Genomic DNA, 19260 nt, shown 5'->3' on the forward strand with positions numbered 1-19260 from the left:
TCTTGTTTGTAACCTGGGGACTTATTGAAAAATATACACACTTTTCAATATATATTTATATTAAATAGATATAATATGTAAACAAAGATCAAACCATGACATTAGCATATAAGCACTTTATAATTGTATAAAACCATAATATATATTTGTGTGTATTTATTATTTTTTAATATATATCACCATTTGGCCAGAACATTAGGACCACTGGCAGGTGAAGTGACTACCATTAATAATCTGGTTACAATAGCATCTGAAAGTAAATGGGAAGTGAACATGTCCTTGAAGTTGTTGTGTTTGAAAGCAGAAGAAATGTGCACGTGTAAGGATTTGGGGGACTATGACAAAGGACAAATTGTAATGGGTGGACGACTAGGTCAGAGCAACGCCATGGAATCCATGCTTCCGGCGCCCTGCATGTGGATTAAGGGGGCTGCACCCTTTATGGACGGGCCACCACTGCAGCCTTCCAATAGAAGAGCTACTGTAGATCAAATTGCTGGTTCTGATAGAAAGGGCAGCACAGTGGTGTAGTGGTTAGCACTTTTACCTAGCAGCAAAAAAAGGGTCGCTGGTTCAAATCCCGAACACCACATCTGCCTGGAGTTTGCATGTTCTCCCTGTGTCTGCGTGGGTTTCCTCCGGGTACTCCGGTTTCCTCCCACACTCCAAAGACATGCTGGTAGGTAAATTGGATCCTGTCCAACTTGGCCCAGTGTATATATGTGTGTACGACTGTGTGTCCCAAGCGTGTCAAGATCCTACAGGGTAAATGACCGCACCAGCCAGGAAGACACTGGCTGCAAAAAGCGTCTAGAGGCGATTCAGTTTGCATGCGTAGCGCTATACAAGTCACTCATTCAGAACACAGAGCATCGCAGTTTGTTGTGCATGGAGCTCTGTAGCTGCAGAACTGTCCGGATGCTCATGCTGACCCGTGTCCACAGCCAAAAGTGCCTACAATGGGCACGTGAGGATCAGAACTGGACCACGGAGTAATGGAAGAAGTTGACCTGGTCTGATGAATTCAAGAATGAAGTGTTGACTTGGCATCCAAATTCTCCAGATCTCAATCCGTCAAGCATCTGAGGGATGTGCTGGGAAAAACAAGTCCGATCCATGGAATCTTTACCTTGCAACTTACAGGGCTTGAAGGATCTGCTACTGAGGGCTTGGTGCCAGATACCACAGCGTACCTTCAGAGGTCTAGTGTAGTCCATGTCTATATGGGTTTATGGCGGGTGGCCATAATGTTTTGGTTGATCAATGTGTGTGTTGAACTGAATACACTTCTTCTTTTTTTTTTTTTTTTTTTTTAAAGCAGAATAACTGTATCTACAATGTTCATACATTCAGATGTCTGAGCAGCAGAAGAGTGATGGGGCTCAACTTCTTGTTCTTAGTGATCCAGTTGCATGTTCAACATGGAGGCTTTTTTTTTCATGTCCATCCTCCGGTTTCAACAACGTAGCCCTGGTTCACGCTAAAAACGATTTTTGATCTGTTTCTGCAAGCTTGTAATCCCATGACAAGTGAGAGAACATGAGTGTCTATGAAGGCTTTTGACGTATATGCAGTGTGCATCTGATGCGATTTGTAGCTCCACAGACTTGAATAGAAACCGCATGTTGTGGACTCTAGGAGATTCCAGTGCACCTGTAGTGTCACCGTTTGCTCCCTATCGCAGAATGCAGCCTAAGTCACGTGGCGTCGAACTGCGCATGCCAAATGCGATGCATTCCAGGGGATTCACGACACTACCGTTCAGTGAACCCATCACAATTTGTGACGGAAGTGACGAGGAAGCATACACAGCGGGGGGGCGGAGAGAAAGACATACAGATGTAATGAGAACCATACAAAGGGCGCGGGGGGGCGGAAAAAAAGACATGCAGATATGAGAACAATACACGGAGCGGGGGGAGAGATAAAGAGACATGCAGATACAGTATGGTTCTCAATACATCTCAATACATCTGTATGTCTCTTTCTCTTCCGCCCCCCCGCTCTGTGTATGGTTCTCGTTACATCTGTATGTCTTTCTCTACCGCCCCCCCCCCCCCCCCCCGCTCTCTGTATGGTTGCTCGTCACTTCCGTGACAAAATGTGATGGTTCACTGAAGGGTAGTGTCGTAAATCCCCTGGAACGCATCGCATTTGGCGTTGGAACGCATTGCGCATGCGCAGTTGGCCGCCACGTGACTTCCGCAGCATTCGGCGATAGGGAGCAGAATATGACACTGCACCGCCTCACACAGGTGCTGCTCCTGAAATCGCAGTGCGAGTTGAATCCGTTTTTTGCAGTCCATCAGTGTGAACCTAGGCTTCAAGAGAACCTTTCCTGGCGCTTACATTGCCCTTCCCTCTTCTGGGTGTCGGGCTAGTTCACTGGCCCGGAACATGTCCGTCCATCTGGAAAGTCAGACCACCTTATTTTGCCTGTTCCAGGTAAAAGCCGGCCATTAACGATCGAAAGTCAGATGGTTCAGCAGGGACTGACCAAATATTGATTAGTGTGTGTGTGGCCTTCCCCACCTCTTCTGACAGAGGGATTTGTTGGTAACTTTCCCTAATCAGCAAATGCAGCCAATCAGACACTGGTCAGATGTGTGCTGTGACAGTGGGGGGTGCTGCTGTCAGAATGTAATGTCCCAGGGGGGTTGGGAGGGAGGAATTCCTTCATCTACTTTTGAGAGAGAGAGAGAGAGAGAGAGAGAGAGAGAGAGAGAGAGAGAGAGAGAGAGAGAGAGAGAGAGAGAGAGAGAGAGAGAGAGAGAGAGGGAGAGAGAGAGAGAGAGAGAGAGAGAGAGAGAGAGAGAGAGAGAGAGAGAGAGAGAGAGAGAGAGAGAGAGAGAGAGAGAGAGAGAGAGAGAGAGAGAGAGAGAGAGAGAGAGAGAGAGAGAGAGAGAGAGAGAGAGAGAGAGAGAGAGAGAGAGAGAGAGAGAGAGAGAGAGAGAGAGAGAGAGAGAGAGAGAGAGAGAGAGAGAGAGAGAGAGAGAGAGAGAGAGAGAGAGAGAGAGAGAGAGAGAGAGAGAGAGAGATATGGCTGAATGAAAAAAAAAAAAAAAAAAAAAAAACTGTATTGCCAGCTTTAGGCACAAAGTGTTGAAACAAGAAGATCAGGATGATGGCCAGGAAAATGGCATTTACAGCAGAGGTGGTGGCAGTCTTCTCCTTCTCCTCCAGGAGTAGAGCGGGAGATTTGTGTCCTCATCTGGATATTTATTACAGAAATCATAGCAGCCTAGAAATTAGCATTTTCAGAGGTTGGCAATAGCATGCAGTTTCTATTCTGTCAGGATTATATTGCATTTTTTTGTTCTTGGATGTTTGTAAAGTGGACCTGTCTGTACAGTGGAGGGCACTTTCATACATGGCAGCCTGTAATATTTGTTTTATTTGATGTAGGGGTGATGTTGCGGGGCAGGAAGGAATGAGGTAGGTGGCAGTCTTGGGGTGCCCAGCACATTGTACAGAGCAGTGGGATGACTGACAGAATGAGTTCTGGGGGTGTCTGGTACATGTATACATAGGTTTGTGAGATATGTGTGTGTGTGTGTGTGTGTAATATATATAATATATATATATATATATATATATATATATATATATATATATATATATTATATATATTAATCTACATGGAATAAGATTTTGATTATATTTCACCAATTGGTAGTGGAGTTATTTATTTAGAGAGGTGTAAGTGTTATGTTTTATATTATAGTCATAATTGACACTTTAGTGAGTGGTGACAGGTAGAGCCCATATCTATTGTGTATTGGCTTTCTTTTGCATTTGATTGTGGAAGTTTTTTTTTTTTTTTTGTTCTCTCGCCAAAAGTTCTCATATTCTTAGGACCTCACAGGGTAACTCTGGTGCTGTGTATGGGTGACTGGATACTGTGTGCACTGCAATGTGATAGTAATATAGTGGGGGGGGGGGGGGGTTCTGATCTCAGTAAGACTGAGTCCTGGGGGTGTCTTGCACTGCTATAGTAAGGTGAGGGGTGTCTGATCTCAGTAGGACGGATGGACTGAGTCCGGGGCCTCATATATACAGCAGTGTAATAGTAAGGTGGAGGGTGTCTGTCGGTAGGACTAATAGATTAAGTCCCGGGGGGGGGGGGGGGGGGGGGTCAGACTCCATATACACAGTAATTTGATAGTAAGCCTCTGTGCACAGTGACACCTCCCTCCTCCCCTCTGGGACGCTTCCGTTTTTCTCCAGACTGCTCTGTAAGATTGTGACACGTCAGCACAGCCGTTCATTCACTTCCTGCTCACCGATCCAACCTCCTCCCTGTCCGATCATCCACTCAGAGCTCTGCAACACTTCACTTCATAGTTGTTGGCTCAGGATTTGGCAGATGGAAATAATTGTAACATTTCTCACTATAAATACTTTTAAAAGAGGGAATTAAACAAAAAAAAAAAAATGCATTTATTGCTTTTGCCCTTCAAGCCCTGATGTTGGGGCGTTTTGTGCTCAGAAGTGCTGCTTTCACCTTTTTTATGTTTTTTTTTTTTGTTTTTTTAAATCTGTTTATTGTCCTTTTTTATGTTTTTAGTATTATACAGGATTTATATAGCACCAAAAGTTGATGCAGAACTTTACAATGTAAAAGAGAGACAATGCAGTAAGAGGGACCTGCTCAGAAGAGCTTACAATCTAATATGATTAACTTTTTGGCTTGTATTCTCACTTGCCTGTGTGTGTTTGAATTATTTTGTTTTTGAGTAATTTTAATTTGTAGCTACTGAGCTGATTGACCACTTGTCAGTATTTTCAAACTTGGGGTTACGTATATTGATTTATATGAACGCCTCACCTTATTTTAAAGCAAGAGTAGCCAACCTTATAGAGGTGGAGATCTAAAATAAAGGCACAAAATAAATCCTAGATCACCTGGGGGGGCTGTGAGTGTAACACTGGGCAGCCCCAGTAATATCCTCTTTCTGACCCCCCACCCCCCCCAGCCCCAGCCCACATCATTATCTGCATAGAAGTGCAGGGAAGTGGTGGTGAACCCCCACCACCACCTTTTCTACTGTGCTGGTCCACACAATACACCCAGGGCCAGCTTTATAGCATCATGGGCCCCTGGGCAAAGTAATGCTCTGGGGCCCCTACAATGATGACAGTGCAGGTAAACAGACATCAAGTAGGTAGGAGGCAGATTGCCTCCCCTGTGTATCTATCACTCTCAGTGCCCACATGGGCCCCCCCAATTTTGGGGCAGCGTGGGCTCAAAGACCAGCTGCTTTGGGGAAAGTGCTGGGGCCCCCCATGCAGCTGGGGCCCCTGGGCAGTGCCCTCTCATTAAGACAGCCCTGAATACACCTCTCGCATCCATCCCTGGAGTTACTGATGTCACATACAAGTGCGAAGTTTGAATGCACAAGGGTTGTCATGGGGTCCGGCATGGCAGAATTTTTATGTCTGCCTTAATTTTAAGCGCTGCACAAACTGTTGGCACTATATAAATTATTATTATTATTATTATTATTATTATTATTATTATTAATCTTAGTCTTGCTACAGCTTCCCTACACCAGTGGTTCTCAACCTCAGTTCTCAAGTACCCCCAACGGACCATGTTTTCATTCACTTTGCACAGCTGCTTTATATCAATGACATGGTAATTGATAAGAGCTATTTTATCCAAGGGAAGTTCCCAACACTTGGCCCGTTGGGGGTACTTGAGGACTAGTTTATCACTTTTTTTTTTTTTTTTTTTTTTTTATGGACACAAGCTCACAGTTATCACCAACCTGAAGATATTATTTTGATTATAATGGTCAAAAAACTATACGAGCATTCATAGTGGTGAAACGGCATTGCTGCAGAGCAGGCTAAGGCTCCATTCACACCTAGGTGACAAAACACCCGACGCTCGATACGCCGGAGGGGCGAATTTGCATTGATGTCTATGAGATGGTTCACATCTCACGCCGAAACGCCATACGCCTGCCGCCTGAAAAAAAGTCCCGGACCCTTTTTTTCAGGCGGCATTGGCGTTCGGGCATAGACATCAATGCAATGTCTTGTTAAAAAAATAATAATTAAACAAATCGCGGCAAAATACGCCGCGTACGCGGCGTTGCTTGTCGCATAGGTGTGAATGCAGCCTAAATCTTAGTATAAAAGTCGGTAAGTGAATCAACCAGAGGAGGGCCCAGCCAAACCTGAAATATCTGTTTTGGGTGCAGTTGTTCGGTTATTTTGTCTATGGCCAATTACCATTTAGGTGGCCTTTTATCTACAAAGCCAACATAAGATTGTTTTGTTGCATTTGTTTTTTAATGGATTTTTTGGTAATGTTTCCGTGGTTTTGTTTTCGACAGGTGAAGGGAGAAGAGGAGGAGGATGGTTACCTGGAACTGCAGGAGCTAAAAGGGAAAAGGTAAGTGTAATGAAGGGAAAGATTTATGGACCAAGAGAGAAAATGTATCCCATGGCTATAGGGAGCTGTTAGGATTTACCTTCCACTTCTAAACTGGAGTTTTAGAAAGTTTTTGGTGTCCAAGCGATACCCTTTATTAGCAAACTAAAAGCAGAGTTCCAATTAACTTTACATTAATCAACTGGAAAAAGCATCAGAACCTCCGATGCCTGTGTTCGCTAGTGCTCCTGGCAGATGTGTCGTCATTTCCCAGGAGTCACTGGGCAGCGCCGAGGGCTAGAATCCCGTTTTTTTTTTTGATAGGCTTATGAATGCCATCACAACGGGGTGGGCACTTCCAACACCGCTGCCCGTTGTGATGGCAACGTTGGAAGTGTACGGCTCTGCGAGCCATAATTACTGTGCATGTGCGAGAACGGGCAGTGCATGTTGGTCGCTCAGCTGCACCGAAACCAGGAAGATGGTGCTTGTGGGCTTCACATGCCCACAAGCAAAAAGGAACCTGCTAGGGATAGAAGAATATAATATATCCGATGATCGGAAATCGTCAATCGAGTGGTGATCGATCCACATTTAAATAGTTTTCCAAAAAATGATTTAGTAGGAACTCCGCTTTAATGTGGAGCTCCACCCAAAAGGCAAGCTTTGCTTGTTTACATGCCCCCCCCCCCCATATTTGGCACCTTTTCGGGGAGGAGCAGGTACCTGTTTTTGACTGGTATCCGTCCCCATTTCCGGGAGACCTCACTGTGACGAGGTTCCTTGGAAGTTCCCCCCTCCCTCCTTCTCCTGCCTCTGGGCTATTCACAAAGCACAGCGTGCTTCACGCATTTCCCGCTGGCTCTTCCTCTTCGGCAAGTGCCACCATGAAAAACAGCATTCCATGGGGGCATCCATGCATGTTCGCTCCTGAGCCGCCCTGTATGCGTCTATTGACAGAGTGGGCAGCCCAGCCCTGCTCGCTCAGCATTTATTTGTATGATGGCAGTGTGAGCCAATGACTCCCGCTGCCATCAATCTGCCCAACGAGGAGGGAGACAGTGGCGAGGGCTCCTGCTTTCATGCACATCACTAGATCTGGCTCAGGTAAGTAAAATGGGGAATGGGGGAGATTTAGCATCAGAGGGTTATGCATAGAATGCATTAAGGTGAAAAACCTTAAGGTGTTGGAACCACTGTATTTGTTCTTCCATAAAGTGTGATTCTTGCTTAAACTGCTCATTAATCTGGGAGTTTGATTTTGTTTCTGATGTATTCCTTTTCTTCTTCATAGAGGAAAACAATATTCGGTCAGCCTTCCGTCATCTCTGTCCCCTGGAGCCAAGACCAAGGTCGTCATTGAGGCTGTTTATTCACATGTCCTGCAGCCTTACCCCACCCAGATCACACAGGCTGAGAAGCAGTTTGTCACCTTTGAAGGAAACCATTACTTCTACTCCCCGTACCCCACCACATCCCAAACCACACGTGTTAAGTTGGCATCAAGAAATGTCGAGAGCTACACCAAGCTGGGGAACCCATCCCGATCTGATGACACCATCGAGTATGGTCCATTCAAGGACATCCCTGCCTTGAGTCACGTAAGTGCCTTTTCAGCCTGATATGTAAATTTTTCAGCCTTTCTGTCTGTTCATAGTAAAAATGTTATTTGCAACCAAGATAACTGCATATCCCCACTGCAAGTAAAGTGTATTCCCCCGCCCCCCCCCCCCCCTTATTTTTTTGGATAAAGTAAGGAAAGGGTTAGAACTCTTGCTGTGTTTTATTGATTGTGTCACCATTGGAGGAAATTTACCTTCTCGAATTCTTTTTCAGGACCCCCTGAAGATCCACTATGAGAACAACAGCCCCTTCCTGACAATTACCAGCATGACCCGGCTTATCGAAGTCTCTCACTGGGGTAACATTGCAGTTGAGGAGACCGTTGACTTAAAGCACACAGGAGCCAATCTGAAAGGTCCCTTCTCCAGATACGACTACCAGAGGCAGCCAGACAGCGGCATTTCATCTGTCAAATCCTTTAAGGTAAGAAATGGAGGACATCTTGTGAACTGCAACCACCTCTTTGTAAAAGGAAAGGTCACTTTCCACTTGGTGACCTTTAACTATATCTTTTGCGATCTCATTAGCTGTGCATAGAGGCAGTTGTAAGCTCTATAGTGCTCCCTTATGTGACGGCTCTCTAATATAGAAAACCTTATGAGATGGCTTAAGAGGAATAACGGGTCACTTTAACAACTCGCCAATTACTGAATCCCTACATTGGAGTCTGTGGGAACCATATTTTTCTATATATATATATTACAAAAAAACAAATAGCATTTTTACATTTTTTTTCTTTTTTGGGGGGGGGGGGTGGCTAATTTGTTGGGCAGATTAGAAAACACAAATTGCCGCAAAAACACATTGCATGCTTTTCTGCAGCTTCTCCATTGAAGTATATTGAACCAAAAAAAAAAATGGCACTATTTTCTGTTTAAAAAGTCCTTGCCCTTTCCAAATACGCAGCAGCCGAAAAAAAAAAAATCATGGATGTGAACGTGTCCCATAGGAAACCATGTGTGTTAACTGTAGTGTGTTTCTGCAAAAAGCGCCAAAAACAGAGGTGTGAACCCAGGCCTGAGATGTTTAGTAACGTTATGGGGTTAAGAAAACAAAAATAGCAAATAATCGCTACTGTAAGGGGTTCATTTTTTTACTGTGGGACAGTGAAAGTGATATTTACAGTAGCGATTTGCTTTTTTGTACTATAAAGGGCTAATTTTAGTTTTTTTTTTTTTTTTTTTAACCCCATTGTTACTGGCCGATCAATCGATTATGAAAATTGTAATCGATTAATTTCATAATCAATTATCAGAGCTGGTGGATGTTGGAGACCTTGCGCTCCTCCACCTTCCATTTGAGGAGCCCCACAGATGCTCAATAGGGTTTAGGTCTGGAGACATGCTTGGCCAGTCCATCACATTTACCCTCGGCTTCTTTTGCAAAGCAGTGGTGGTCTTGGAGGTGTGTTTGGGGACGTTATGTTGGAATACTACCCTGCGGCCCAGTCTCTGAAGGGAGGGGATCATGTTCTGCTTTAGTATGTCACAGTACATGTTGGCATTCATGGTTCCCTCAATGATCTGTAGCCCCCCAGTGCCGGCAGCACTCATGCAGTCACAGACTGATACTCCCACCGCCATGCCTGACTGTAGACAAGACTCTTTGTACTCCTCGCCTTGTTCCCGAAACAGATTTTATTTTGTGGTTGATGAGTAGGGTTGCCACCTCATCCCTTTAAAACAGAACACATATGAATTACACAGGTTCTGTGGCTGATTTAATGCAGGTAAGGCACCAAAATGAGTCTAATTACCACCTTAATTAGCCACAGAATCTGTGTAATTCATATGTGTTCTGTTTTAAAGGGATGAGGTGGCAACCCTAATGATGAGTGTGTTCAAATTTTAGTTTTTGTGTCTGGAGTTCAGCTTTAACTCTGGGTTCCCACTTCTTGGAGTAATTCTTTGCTTACGAGTAGGTTTTGTCTTCCAGACCATCCTGCCCGCTGCTGCCCAGGATGTATATTACAGGGATGAGATCGGAAATATCTCCACCAGCCACCTCTTAATTCTTGAGGACTCTGTGGAGATGGAGATCCGGCCCAGATTCCCACTGTTCGGCGGCTGGAAAACACATTACATGGTTGGATACAACCTGCCAAGTTATGAATACCTCTACAACCTTGGTGAGTCCGAATGAAGTCTCGTTGGGCACTGTCTGTACTGCTTCATAGCACCCAGTCTTATTACTTCAGCTAACAAGGATTTTTTATTTTTTTTGAATTTGAGACATAAGCTGTTGTAATGAGTTTTTATAGGTGTTTGTTGATGTCCCCGGATCATAGAATTGTGTTGCCGCCAGCGGTCTGGTTTCATTCTGGTGTCCCTTCCTCCACAGGTGATCAGTATGCTCTGAAGATGCGTTTCATTGACCACGTGTTCGATGAGCAGCTTTTGGACTCGCTGACCGTTAAAATCATCTTGCCTGAAGGCGCAAAGTAAGCGAATTTAGTACATTCTCTATTGTCTACGGCATAAATGATTTTCCTGTAATACTCTTTCGTCTGAGTCAGTGCTTCTCATCCTCAGTCCTCAAGTACCCCCAACGGGCCATGTTTTGGGAACTTCCCTTAGATAGAATGGCTCTTATCAATGCCATAAATAAACAGTTGTGCGAATTGTTGCAATCCATATTCTAAATCAAAAATATATAAACAGTGCCATCAAAATTATTTCATTCTTTCCTTAAAGCGGTGTTCCACCCAAAAATGGAACTTCTGCTTTTTGGATTCCTCCCCAGCTCTTAAAGAATATATTGGGAGTGTGCTACCAGTTGTTGGCTGAGATATTGGATTACCGTATTTTCCGGCGTATAAGACGACTTTCTGGATGCAAAAAAATGCATCCAAAGTCGGGGGTCGTCTTTTATACGCCGGTGACCGTCTCCGTGCTGCGAGCGTCAATGATTTAAAAGCTGCTCCTTCTCCTCAGAGTGTCCTGTGATAGGCGGAACACAAATCTTCCCAGCAGCACCTCTGTTCTGTGTTCCTCCTATCACAGATGCCTTCTCATCCTCGGACGAGATGAGAAGACGGCCTGGTAGTCGATTCAGAAAAATGTGAGTGATTGCACTGTTCGCACAGTGGGGGGCAAGTTCAGGCACAGTGGGGGGTATGTAATGTTATGGCACAGTGAGGAATGTAATGTAATGGCACAGTGAGGAATGTAATGTAATGGCACAGTGAGATTTGAAAAAGCCTGTTTCTGTCAGCGGTTCTGGCTTCCCCTCAGCTTCCGGAAAGACTATTAGGAAGGGGGTAGTCTTATATGGCGAGTATATCCCAAAACCAGCATTTTTCCTGGAAAATTAGGGGGTCGTCTTATACGCCGGAAAATATTCCAACAAACCCTATTTGCTCACAAGAATTTTTGATTTATAATCTTTCTTATCAATTGAGGACTGAGGTTGAGAATCACTGGTCTGAGGGACATGGCTTGATAATTGAACTGGATCTTTAGTCATAAAATTAAATCCTGCTAGATGACTTCAGGCTGGCCCCTTTTGCCAATGTATGTAAAACATTAAAAATAAGTGCCTATAATATAAATCGAGTTACACAGTCTCTGCACACGCTCGGTAACTCTCTATTTTCCGGCACTGTGCTGAAAATTTAAAGGGCTGATATCGCAGCCTAAAGATTTACTGCAGCTCTGGGCTACAGTAAAAATGGCGTCCTTCAGCAAGACGAAACGGGAGCAATGCTGGAGGCCAGAGGCGGCTCTAGGCTTTGTGAGGCCCTAGGCAAAACTTAGACATGAGGCCCCACTCATGGCCATAATGAGAAAAATAATTCAAGCAAGAAAAATGGCTGCAGAAAATCCAGAGCACCCTCCTTACCCATCAGACATATTCAGCCAATGCAAGAGAGGGGCAGGTGAGAAAGAGAGAGGGGTAATGGAGAGATCCGATGCCGCAGACATTGGTATTAATCACAGGCAAATTAGGCGACCGCGAGGCCCCTGTGAGTGCGAGGCCTTAGGCGACTGCCTAATTGCCTCCAGCAGAGGCGGCTCTCTAATTAGGCAAATCTACAGCACACACTAATTCTGGTAGCGTAAGTATTGAGGGATGGATGTTCCTTGCTAAAGAACTTTATTTTTTATCAAGAAGTTGTGGGTAATGTTACCCTTTAAATAACCTAGGGTTATACTGCTGCTTAGGTTGCTTAAAGCAGAACTACCCTGCATCTGAAAACCAAAAAGCAAAACTGCTGTTCAATTCGTTATTATTTAAAACAAACCCATCCATCCACCCATCTATCCATGTCTCCATTCTTTATTTTCTTGGGAAATCACTTTGAAAAATACCACCAAGCATTTCTGGCCGTGGCCATCTTAAGTAAGGGTAGATTGTGTAGCATTTACTTCCTGGAAACCACCTTCCCTTATCTCGGGCATTCAGGCAGGAGGGTGTTCTTTGCTGAGAGAACCCCTCTTAACCTTCAGAAGACTCATGGGATGTATGACATAATTTACCTAGACAAGAAGCATGCAAAAACACTTGTACTTATATATTTACTAATGCTAGCAGCATAAGGATTGCATATAGTCAATGTTGATTTGAGAGCGTGAAGTTCCGCTTTAATTATTAAGCTCTGTTCCTCACTTTGGCGAGTACAGAAATCCTATTTTTGTCTTCTGCTCAGGTTCCGCAGTTTAGGTTTATTTTGTTTTGTCTTTTTAGAAACATCCAGGTGGACTACCCATACGATGTAAACAAAGCCCCCAACGAGCTGCACTACACGTATCTTGACACGTTTGGTCGTCCAGTTATTGTGGCTTACAAGAACAATCTGGTTGAGCAGCACATCCAGGATGTAGTGATCCATTACAACTTCAACAAGATCCTGATGCTCCAGGAGCCTCTGCTGGTGGTTGGAGCCTTCTACATCCTCTTCTTTACAGTCATCCTCTACGTCAGGCTGGACTTCTCCATCACAAAGGTTTGTAATCTCTCCTCTCTCCACTTCTCGTGAATTCATCCCTTTATTACCACCCAACCTTGGCTGCATCCTGTTGTGTTCTATGTACCAGCTGGTTCTGGTCCGTTTTTTTTTTTTTTTGTATTGGACTTTCTTTTTGGAGAGCAGGAAGAAATATACTATGAATGTATCTATATCTAAATATTTTTTTTTTATCTTTACAAAATGTAAAATTGAAACAAAAAATGTGACGGAGGAGCCATACAGGCACATTCTAGGCATTCCCATACGCTGTGGCTACAAACGTCAGGACAGCGCATAGAAACCTGAGGGGAATCTATCCAAAATTTTGAAGTTTTAAACATTTTGCCTAGATTGCCAAACGTGGCCATGGAGTAATGTAAGGGAGACCAAGGATGACATGGGAGTAATGTAACCTGAGCAGTATCTCAAACTCATGTGGCAGATTTTATAAATGGGTGTTCAATCCTTGCAGTCTCCCACCTACATGAATTCTACAGCTAAATATCATTTATTACAGACATTTTTTTTATATACTGCTAAGAGTTTATGTAGCACTTTACATAGAGGACATTTACATCAGGCCCTGTCCTCAAGGAGCTTCCAATTTACGGTCCCTATCTCACAAATGCGTACATATACTAGGGCCTATTTAGACAAGGGTAATTGCCTTCCTACATGTCTTTTAGCGTGTGGATAGATTTAGGCCCCTTTCACACGGAGGTTCCGATCGGTTCCGCCTGTCAGTTTTTCAGGCGGACCCAATCGGAACCCCCTTTCTTCTCTGGAGCAGTGGGTGTAAAACGGACATGTGTCCGGTTTATACCCGCCTTCATCCAATCTGAGCTGCCGAAAAGCAGGTGTATGGGGATTTGTTCGCCATCTGTTCTTCAGATCAGATGGCTGTTGGGGGTAAAGAGATGGGGATCAGCGGAGAGATCGCCTGCTGAGCAAGAGGATCGCAGCCAGAGTCTGCCCCTTGTGATATATTTTTCCCTGCGGCCTCAAGTTGGTTTCTAAAGGACGTGGAAAGGTCCGAAATATGCCTGTGTGGTTTTATCGCCTTCTCCCCCCCCCCCCCCCCCCCCCCCCTTAGGGAGCCTGCAGGGCATTGCACCCATGATTAGCGGGTCACAGATGCAATGTCCAACTTGCTTGTACCCCATATGGGCAGGTGGTTACCAGAGTAGGAAGATCAATGGACTACAAGAACGTCGTTGCAGCTCGTTCAAATCTACAAGCGGTCGGCTGCAATGGATGATTGTACTTTTTGTAGGCCTTTATTTACTGGAAACTGTTTTAAATTGGCGACAGTGGGTGCGGAGATGAGATCCCTAAATTGTTGTCAAAGGGAGGGTGAGAAAGGCTGCCGATGCTATAACATGTTCATAAGGTGTATAGAAAAATTTTTTAGAGGCAATTTGGACTTTCTTTCAAAGGACTTTACAACATGGACATTACAATATTCTTACAAAATTATATAGAGAGATATCTCTATCTGTCCATTCCAGAAATAACATAAATGAGACTCAATACTGGGCTAACCCTATAGACTTAAAGGATAAGGTAACCTGTTGTAACATATAACACCCATATTCAGGTAGTAACATGTTACGGATGCATTGGCCCCTGATCCCCTGTTCCAACAGCTAGCAGGGGATCATCAACCCCCCCCCCCCCCCCCCCCACTAGCTGTTACAAACGTGTCATCTATTCGGTTTTCTGTGGATGTAAAAACTGGGTTCGTCAGCCTTTGCGGCTGTCAGATTGTATTTTACCATGGTGCTGTTGAGCACTGTGGTAGTTCATTCATGCTTCCTGGCAGTATCGGTGTACGACCAGACAGATGCACAGTCTGCAGGACCGTGGCATTACACCAGTGTGTCTTCATTAACCATTTCAGACCAAATTTTGGCCTGAATTCGGACTGAAACGCACCAAAAGGCGCACATGGCTCCTGTGCAATTTGCACCGGAGCCGCTACGTAGATGTGTGAACCGGCTCCTTTTAGAGCTGGTCACAACCTCCTGCAATGTGAATTGGATGCACAGAAATCCGCATCCAGTTCACACTAGTGTGAACCCAGCATCAGAGGAAGTAAACGCTTTTTTTGCATAATGTGCTAGTATGCATCGCATACTGGTACATTATGTTAAGCTTGCCTGCAAACTAAGCCCTTGTCGTCCACACCTGAGGCAGCATCCATCTTCACCGGTCTTCTTTCCAGGTCCGGACTCCGGTTGTGTGACTGGCCAGAGCCGCCTGACATCAATTCCGTGCATGCTGGTGGGATCCACCTGGCACGGGCGGCCTTTTTATCAGAGCGGTTGCGCCAATGATGTAATCGGCGCAGTATACAGGGAATATCTCCTAAACAGCGCATTATTTGTTTATTTTGTCTCCCACCACTTCCTCACCTTGTGTGATGCTGCGGCTGCTTCATAACTGTCCCGATGATGAATCTTCCTCAGGAAATTGTGAATTCTCCCTTCTTGATGCATTTTTCTTTTATCTCTTTTAGGATCCTGCAGTAGAAGCAAAGATGAAAGTGGCTTGTATTACAGAGCAGATCCTCACCCTGGTGAACAAGAGGCTCGGCCTGTACCGTCACTTTGATGAAGCCGTGAATAAATATAAACAGTTCAGAGATATTTCGAATTTGAACAGTGGCAAGAAAACTTTAGAGATGGATCATAAGAACCTGACCAATGAAATTGCATCTCTGCAAGCCAAGCTGAAAACGGAAGGGTCAGACCTATGTGATAAGGTGATGATATTATTAAATTTTTATTTTTTAACCACTTGAGCCCCGGACCAAAATGCAGGTAAAGGACCAGGCCCCTTTTTGAGATTCGGGACTGCGTCGCTTTAACTGACAATTGCGCGGTCGTGCGACGTGGCTCCCAAACAAAATTGGCGTCCTTTCTCCCCCCCCCCCCCCACAAATAGAGCTTTCTTTTGGTGGTATTTGATCACCTCTGCGGTTTTTATTTTTTGTGCTATAAACACAAAAATAGAGCGACAATTTTGGAAAAAATTCAATATTTTTTACTTTTTGCTATAATATCCCCCAAAAATGTATAAAAAAATGTTTTCCTCAGTTTAGGCCGATACGTTTTTCTTTCTTCTTCTTCTTTTTGGTAAAAAAATCTCAATAAGCGTTTATCGGTTGGTTTGCTCAAAATGTATAGCGTTTACAAAATAGGGGATAGTTTTATTGCATTTTTATTAATTATTTATTTTTTTTACTACTAATGGCGGCGATCAATTTTTTTTTTTTTTTTTTTTTTTTTTTTTTTTTGTGACTGCGACATTATGGCAGACACATTTTTGGGACCATTGTCATTTTCACAGCAAAAAATGCATTTAAAATGCATTCTTTATTGTGGAAATGACAGTTGCAGTTTGGGAGTTGACCACAGGGGGCGCTGAAGGGGTTATGTTTCACCTAATGTGTGTTTACAACTGTAGGGGGGTGTGGCTGTAGGAGTGACGTCATCAATTGTGTCTCCCTATAAAGGGGATGACACGATCGATGCAGCCACTACAGTGAAGCCGCGTTTACACGCGGCTCTCCCCGTTCTTCAGTTCCGTGGACCAATCGCGGGACCCCAGCGGCGATCGGGTCTCGCGGTCCCGGAGCTTCGCACCTGGGCACGCGCCCGCGTACATGTAAAGGACTTGCCGGTACGTCCATCTGCCCAGCCGTGCCATTCTGCCAACGTATATCAACGTGCGGCGGTCGTTAAGTGGTCAATGGCTTAGTAGAAAGTGCAGCTTGTTGGTCTAGGAGTGTCAAAGAATTCTGATCCCTTGGATAGGGCATGGGGAACCTGGTGCGGGGATAGCCAATGAGGGAAAACTCGTACAGCAGATTTTTTTTTTTTTTTTTTTTCCTGTTGCCGACTTGTAGGGTGGGTTTTTTTTTTTTATTTGTATTCTTTTTGTGTGTGTGTGTGTGTGTGAGATATAAAAACTTGATATATCAGAGAGTATGTGTGTGTGTGTGTGTGTATATATATATGTGTATATGTGTGTAATATATATATATATAATTTTTTATTTTTTTGTTTAGCAAAATATAAAAAAACCCAGTGGTGGTTAAATATCGCCAAAAGAAAGCTAGATCTGTCTCAAATGATGTGTCATATGTTTACAGTGTTGATTTATTTATTTATTTTTGTGTTATTAGTGGTTAAGTATAGCGCAGTATCTTATAATATTTCTTCACAATCGCCTGTTTTGTTTTTTTTTTTTTTTTGTTTTTTTGAGACCGAGCATCTTATTTGCATTATAAAATATAGGGGGTTATTTACAAAAGGAAAATCCACTTTGCACTTGAAGGTGCACTTGAAAATGCAGTCGCTGTAAATCTGAGGGGTAGATCTAAAATGAGGGGAAGCTCTGCTGATTTTATTATCCAATCATGTGACGGCTAAAATGCTGTTTTTTTATTTTCCTTGCATGTCCCTCTCAGATCTACAGCGACTGCGCTTCCACGTGCACTTTCAGTGCAATTTGCACTTGTGCAAAGTGGGTTTGCCTTTAGTAAATAACCCCCACTGTGTTGCATGGTCTCAAAAAAAAGATACATTTCATATGAGGACAGTGTTGCATGACCGTGCAATTGTCATTCGTAGTACGCCAGCACTGAAAATGGGCCTGGGCAGAAAGTGGGTAAAAGTGCCCGGTATTAAAGTGGTAAAAAAACAGCTTGATTCTTATGTAAAATGTTTGGCTCACCTAGATTTGTCCTTATGACTGCCCACAGGTTGCAGAGATTCAGAAGCTCGACAGTCAAGTAAAGGAGATCGTGCTGAAATCTTCTTCAGAAGCCGAACGTCTGGTCGCCGGCAAGCTGAAAAAGGACAACTACATAGAGAGCGAGAAGCAGCACGCCAACAAGCGCCAGGAGCTGGTCAACAAAGTCGACAACATTTTAGATGCATTGTAATGGCCGAGATATATTTCATTAAAGCAGGTCTGGACAAACCTCGGAGCCAAAAAAATCAATCGGTGCCTGACATCCCCTCTGACTGTGAGCTCTGCGGGCCTCACTAGGTGCTCCTCGGGCTTGGAGGTCATCACTAGAGCTTGCTGGCTCTTTAGATTCTAATGACCCCTGAATTGCAGAGCTTTGTCCTTTCCTGCATTAAAAAAAAAAAAGTAAAACTGCTTGTGAGATTAAGGCACGATGATGTGCAATACTCAATCCGAATCAACACCATGCTCTCTTTATACAGAGCTCTTATTTTTCTTTTGCAATTTCCTTATCCCCTGATGATTTTTTTTTTTTTTTTTATTATTTTTTTTACTTTTGCTGAAAGGCAATTTGCTGCCATCTTTATTAAAACCACTGTCTGTCCCACAGTACACCCAACAGAGAGGCTGAAGAATGCCCCTGGCTTCCATGAGAAGTCAGCTGCTGATTGGCTAATAGAAGCTAAATTTATCTGTTACTTCCTTCCATAACAATTTGGCTGTGAATGACATGAAGTGCGTGCCTAAAATACCCGCAGGGGGATGCGATAATTCTTAGGGGGAGGGATAATGGGGATCTTGAGAATAGACTTTTTTTTCAATTATCTGACCAATTTCTAAAGGTTAGAATTCTAATGCTGATAATTCGGCACAAACATATTCCACATTCTGTTAGCACATAACGTTTTGTGTGTAATTAAAAAAAAAAAAAAATGGTGGTGCCACTCAGTTACAAGGAGAGAATTTTTTGTTTTTTTACATAAATAGCCAGCAGGGGGCACCATTTAAAAAAAAAAAAGTATGCCTGTTGGTAAACTGTTAAAGATCCTAATGTTGAGGTCTTTTGTTTGTGTGACCAAAAGGAAATAAAGAAGGGATTGTGGATGACATGGCTCAGTTCTTTTATTTGTTGGGAACGAATGACATTCCTATAATTGGAGAATGGGAGTCTTCAATTGAAACTTATGGAGGACCGGTCAGATATGTGGTGTGTTTTTTTTTTTTTTTTTTCCTTTTGGCAGAGGTTTGAATTGCATGTTTGCAGTATAACGCATCGCAGCTCCAACCTCTACATCCAGGGGCCAGATTCAGAAAGATCAGCGGATCTGTCTGCTGGCGTAACGTAACTCATTTACGTTACGCCTCCGCAAGTTTTTCAGGCAAGTGCTTTATTCACAAAGCACTTGCCTGTAAAGTTGCGGCGGCGTATCGTAAATCCCCCGTCGGAATTCAAATTCGGCGGGTAGGGGGCGTGTATCATTTAAATGATGCTCTTCCCCGCGCCGAACGCACTGCGCATGCGCCGGCCACGACGGAATCCCAGTGCGCA

General features: G+C 43.9%; 1 protein-coding gene across 1 annotated transcript in view; it reads left to right on the plus strand.

Moving 5' to 3' along the window:
* RPN1 (ribophorin I) overlaps window positions 1-18820 on the plus strand; it is a 21478-nt gene extending 2658 nt beyond the window's left edge. Inside the window, exons 2-9 of the mRNA XM_040358961.1 lie at window positions 6345-6403; window positions 7677-7983; window positions 8219-8428; window positions 9941-10133; window positions 10346-10445; window positions 12692-12950; window positions 15472-15717; window positions 17722-18820. Of these exons, the coding sequence (XP_040214895.1) occupies window positions 6345-6403; window positions 7677-7983; window positions 8219-8428; window positions 9941-10133; window positions 10346-10445; window positions 12692-12950; window positions 15472-15717; window positions 17722-17904 (1557 nt within the window). The 3' untranslated portion in view covers window positions 17905-18820. The remainder of the gene's footprint in view (window positions 1-6344; window positions 6404-7676; window positions 7984-8218; window positions 8429-9940; window positions 10134-10345; window positions 10446-12691; window positions 12951-15471; window positions 15718-17721) is intronic.
* The last annotated feature ends 440 nt before the right edge of the window (window positions 18821-19260 follow it).

The sequence above is a fragment of the Rana temporaria genome, chromosome 7 (genome assembly GCF_905171775.1).
Source record: "Rana temporaria chromosome 7, aRanTem1.1, whole genome shotgun sequence".
Lineage (NCBI taxonomy): Eukaryota > Metazoa > Chordata > Amphibia > Anura > Ranidae > Rana > Rana temporaria.